Source organism: Lygodium microphyllum, chromosome 16 (genome assembly GCF_053477565.2).
Source record: "Lygodium microphyllum isolate KBCC chromosome 16, Lygodium_microphyllum_v1.1.10, whole genome shotgun sequence".
NCBI lineage: Eukaryota > Viridiplantae > Streptophyta > Polypodiopsida > Schizaeales > Lygodiaceae > Lygodium > Lygodium microphyllum.
Window position 1 is genome coordinate 124,338,946 of NC_141150.1, and position 5,327 is coordinate 124,344,272.

At 41.7% G+C, this 5,327-nt stretch overlaps 1 protein-coding gene across 1 annotated transcript; it reads left to right on the forward strand.

Moving 5' to 3' along the window:
- Nucleotides 1-238: 238 nt before the first annotated feature.
- LOC148023373 (uncharacterized) lies at nt 239-4,659 on the forward strand. The gene is made up of 4 exons (XM_087695384.1): nt 239-800; nt 893-1,206; nt 1,301-1,534; nt 4,396-4,659. Exons 1-4 carry the CDS (start codon nt 239-241, stop codon nt 4,657-4,659), a joined length of 1,374 nt encoding a protein of 457 aa, XP_087551510.1.
- Nucleotides 4,660-5,327: the final 668 nt, after the last annotated feature.

Genomic DNA, 5,327 nt, shown 5'->3' on the forward strand with positions numbered 1-5,327 from the left:
ACTGCAGGCTCTCACGAACACAGATGCTCTAACAACATGGACAAATCAAAGAAAGGAACTCTGTATAGTGCATTTGATAAGTCATCAATGCTAGAGTTGCACTTGAAATGTACACAAGCTTTCGTTGCTTGTAGGATATCTTTGAATGTAATGAGAAATCCCTTATTTCAAGATGCTTTGATGTCTCTTGCAAAGCTTGGGTGCAAATCCTGGGTTTGTTTTTCCGGACTACAATAAGATGTGCACAGAGTACTTAGACAAAGTCAAAGGTGGACTTGAGCAAAGCTTGAAGCGTTCTGTCCTTGATTATGTACCTGCCTACGGATGCAACATAGCTATTGATGGATGGATAGATCGCAAGAAGAGGCCTCTAATAAATATCATGCGTATATGTCCAAGGGGGTCAGTGTTTTTGGATGCAATAGATACGTCTCTTAAAGAGAAGACCTCCATGTATATTTCAAAGATATATGAGAGGGCTATTGCACGTGTTGGAGGACCTGTTAATGTCACATCTATAAAGACTGATAATGCCTCTAACTATAAAGGAGCAGGGATGATTATACAAGAGAACTACAAAGAGATTACATGGGTTCCTTGTGCTACACACTCAGTCAGTTTACTCCTCAAGGATATAGGGACAATGAGTTTTATTAAACCTACTTTAGTAGAGGCACATCATGTGGTTAAGTGCATCAGGGAGCATCAATTTACGTATGTACTCTTTCGCACAAGGTCAGAAAAAGTATTATGCATATTTTGTGCTACATGCTTTGCTACTGCTTATTATGTCCTTGAACGTTTACTGGAAGTGGGAGATGCATTGAGGGAAACAATTGCAGATGGACGATAGGTTGGATGGGTCATAAGCATTAGATGCATGCACTTACAGCAACGAAATGCGCAGCAACAATCAGCTCAGATGAATTTTGGGTCAAGGTGGACAAAATTGTGAGTGTCACTAAGCCATTTGTAGAATTGCTAAGAGTTGTGGACAGTGACAAATTTGTACTTAGTAAAGTATACTGGCTCATGTCTGAAGCAATACGCAAGGTAACAGCATTTGAAAAATTGAAGCCCGTAGAGCGTAAAGAGATAGCCAATTGTGCAGAAAGACGATGGGCAATGATGCACACTCTCCTACATGGCACTGCATTCATGCTAGATCCTTCGTTTCAATTGCATGATCAAACAAAGAATGATGAGGTGACTCGATATTTCCACTTTGTGTGTGCCCCGCTATTGCCTGGGGAAGATGGAAAGCATGCATTTTATGGTCACATACGGATTTTTGTTAGAGGGAAAGTTTAGTGACAAGTGGTGTTTAGATGCCATTACATGCTTAAGTCCACTTGTTTGGTGGAATGAGTATGGTTCTAATGAAGTAGAGCTTCAACATGTGGCAAGAAGGGTATTATCAGTGGCAACATCTTCAGGCAGTTGTGAGCGAAATTGGTCTGCATATGATCTCATTCATACTAAGAGGCATAATCGTTTAAAAGCTTCAAGGGCAAGAGACCTAGTACCTGCTTTTGTAATATGCGACTGCTTCATAGGTCGTCATCAATTACGACTCGTATTACACATGTATAAGGGAAGCCACATCCAAAACGAATGCACGAGGTTGTTTCTAAAGACCAAGGTTCAGAGTCTGAGAACGAATGGGAGGTTGATTCAACTAATTCCGATGTGGATGATATAGTCCCTGCTATTGACAGAGTGAAGACAACATAACATGCATTAAAGACTAAAAAAACATAGCAGGGGAAAAGAAGATCATAAACGATACATTAGATAGAATCTCAAAATTATATTCCATGTATCGAGTCTTGAAATTGAATACCAATATATATACAAAAGTTGTCTATATATCAACAAGTCTTAATCCAAATTTACAAAATCACGAGTTTGTGTGAGCTTATCAACTGCAAAAATGTTGTCAATTATAGGAGGTGGAGGAGCATGTGCATCCTCTATCTCTTGCATACTCCTTTTAGTCGTTGATTCTCTAACTCCATTTCAACTATTCTCAACTCTAGCTCATGGACGCAAGTTACCATAGTGTCTACGGTGAGTCCTTGTGTCACTAAAGTCATGCCTTCGACTGCAAAATTCGTTAAGATGTCATGGTCGTTGGTGGTGAGTACCACAGGCTTTGTCCACTTCAATTCTATGCCCATCTCTCTTGCCACTTTCGATTGATGGGATGACCCATGCCAACGCCAGTGTTCTTGGCTCTTTGTTGCCACATAACTTGCCTTCCTAATATGTCCTGCCAATATACTTGTTGAACAAAGTATATTGCCACTTGTCCATTATTAGGGTTCAGCCTGGTGGTTCTCCACAAATCTTTGATATAGTGTGCATGATAATCCTATGTGTTGAAGCTCTGATAGCTTCATTGGATATTTGCACTTTGGGTCTCTTTGTCTGCTGTGATCTGTCAATCTAAATAAAACATTTATGACAAATTCTGTTGGGCAAAGAAACTTCACTCCATCGAGGTCAAGAGGAGGGCCAACCAAGTCGTTTCTTGGTTTGACCCAAGTGACGTGAAACAAAATGTGTGTATATGGTTTCACTATGAAGGGTATTGGAATTGATTGGAGTTTGAATTCTCTTGTATATGCGTGCTCAGTCTCAATGTCACTCTTATGAGGGAGATGTGTTCTCCATGCATCCTAACTTAGCACTTAGCTTTCTTTTTTCTATGATGATTATATCAAGGATTGTATCAAGCAAGGAAAGCTTCTCTTTGGCCCACACAAAGAACATGAACAAGATACCAAGGATTGAGCCGAAGAAGAAGTGGGCACAAAACACACACGCAAGCAAAGAAAGATCCTCTATGGCCTTTCTCGGAGAGAATCTCGATTCTTTTCGGTGATGAGGAGACTGAGAGGTGAGATTCCATATTGTTGCTAGGTGCTCGGGTAGTGTTTGAGAGTGGCATGAGAGTGTGAGCTTTTCCTCTCATCCTACTAAGCCCCCTGTGATTGAATCTTGGTGCCTAGAGCAATTCTCAAGTTGTGTATTTTCCGCGTCTCTTTATTGTTTTGGGTGTTGGTGACATGGTGAATGTTCAAGGACAATCTAGCTCTGGTATTGTTCGAGCTATAGTTGGCGATGACCATGTTTGGTTGTTGTTCATTCCAAGGCTCTCGAAAGGACTATTTATAGAGGTGGTTCTCTTTCTCTCAGGCCTTCTCACAATGTCTCAAGGGCCGGTTTGCTATCCGTAAACCCTCTATATCACATGTGTTAAAGGCGTATTTTTAAAACCCCTTATCTATGAGTTTTTAATTATTAAAACACACTCTATTTCTATTCAATATGTAAATGCCCCCTTTAAAATGGAAGCCTTTTGTAAGTAAATAATATGCAAAAAAGGATTTTAAAAACCAGTGACCCCCCCATAGTGCTAGAGAGACTATATCATGAGAACAAACCCGATTTGGTACACCGATGATTGGTGTACTGTGTGTGTGTGTGCACGCATGTGGGTGTGTGTGCTTGCAAGTGTTCTAGCTCTCTCTCTCCTCCAATATTTTCAATTAAGTAGCAACATGGTGAGATTTTTAAGAACATAACCATAAATAGCACATAGATAATGCTTTTGTAAGGATGGTGTGTTGTACTGTGTGTGTGTGTGCACACATGTGGGTGTGTGTGCTTGCAAGTGTTCTAGCTCTCTCTCTCTCTCCTCCAATGTTTTCAATTAAGTAGCAACGTGGTGAGATTTTTAAGAACATAAGAACATAACCATAAATAGCACATAGATAATGCTTTGGTAGAGATCGTGTGGCACATGTCTCTACCAATACTATAAGGTCGCTGTGTGTGTGTGGGGGTCTCGCTCTCTCTCTCTTTCACACACACACCCCCTCTCTTTATAACGGATGCTTTCTTTTACACTACCTTTGGGTTTCCTCGGTGGGCATATTGTGAATAGTGTTCGAGTGATGAGTGCTTGTGTTGTAGCTTGTATTATTGCTATTGGTGGGGACATGGGAGAAGGGTGGTATGGTGTTCCATGCCAAGCTTTGTTCGATACGGCGCATACACCGCATCTTATGTCCACTCTCTCCATGGATCACGAATGCTATAATTATGAGCATAAAGGAAAAAGGGAATAATAAAGATAATGCCGCGAATATAGATAATGCAGACATAATAGGCAATTATCACCTGCACGTTAGCGCCTATAAAGAGGCAAGACGGCGGTGAGATGATCAAGTGCAGAAGAAGAACTAATAGCACCTTCTGAAGATCAGGATCAGAAAAATGGCAGCAGAGCAGGCGAAGAAACATGGCTCCATTTTGTACGCCGACCAAGAGCTGGCGATGGATGAGAGCTTGACCTCGGAAAATGGGCAGTATTCTCTAATCATGCAGGGTGATGGGAATTTTGTGGAGTACAAGTCGCCAGCTGGAACTGCCGTCTGGCACAGCAACACAGCTAAGCGTGGCAAGCGGGCCTGCCTGCAAAGGGACGGCCGCTTACTGGTGCTCGGTGATTGCGGCACGGTGGAGTGGGCTAGCTCTGACAAGCCTCTCAAGGACGACAGCTACAAGCTAGTGCTGCAGAACGACGGCAACGCCATCATCTATGACGGCGCTGACGTGTCCGTCTGGTCTAACTGCGTCGACAAGAAGTAGCTTACATACAAGCTACACTACTTATAGAAGAGGGGTGGTGTTTCTGCCTGTGTTGTAACTGGATTGGGCCCAGGTGTTATATAGCTAAATAAAACAATGGCCACCTCTCATCGTCTGCAATCTCTCTCTCTCTCTCTCTCTCTCTCTCTCATCCCACGTTTGTTTCTACGAATCTAAACTCACCAGATTTACGTGTCTAGACTTATGTAGTTACGGTATTTCTAGTGTTCGCACGTCTAGGCTTATGTAGTTATGGCATTTCTAGTATTTGCACATCTGTGCTTGAATATATCTACCATTTCTAGTAGACTCATGCACTTACCATGCATCATTTCTAGTTGAATTTATATGCTTAAGTTCTTCATGGTGGGCTTCTCCCATTCTTCTCGCAAATAAAAATATGGTTGCATGTGCTCTCTCTCTCTCTCTCTCTCTCTCTCTCTCTCTCTCTCTCTCTATCTATCTCTCTCTCTCATCCCACATTTGTTTCTAGGAATCTAAACTCACCAGATTTACGTGTCTAGACTTATGTAGTTACGGTATTTCTAGTATTCGCACGTCTAGACTTATGTAGTTACGGCATTTCTAGTATTCGCACGTCTGTGCTTGAATATATCCACCATTTCTACTAGACTCATGCACTTACTATGCATCATTTCTAGTTGAAT

What these genes read in the sequence shown, in the direction of transcription:
- LOC148023373 (XM_087695384.1), top strand. Translation starts at nt 239, where the DNA reads ATGTGCACAGAGTACTTAGACAAAGTCAAAGGTGGACTTGAGCAAAGC. An exon ending in ATCAAACAAAGAATGATGAG is followed by an intron (nt 1,207 to 1,300) that starts GTGACTCGATAT and finishes TTTTTGTTAGAG; the next exon opens with GGAAAGTTTAGTGACAAGTG. An exon ending in GAGACCTAGTACCTGCTTTT is followed by an intron (nt 1,535 to 4,395) that starts GTAATATGCGAC and finishes CTAATCATGCAG; the next exon opens with GGTGATGGGAATTTTGTGGA.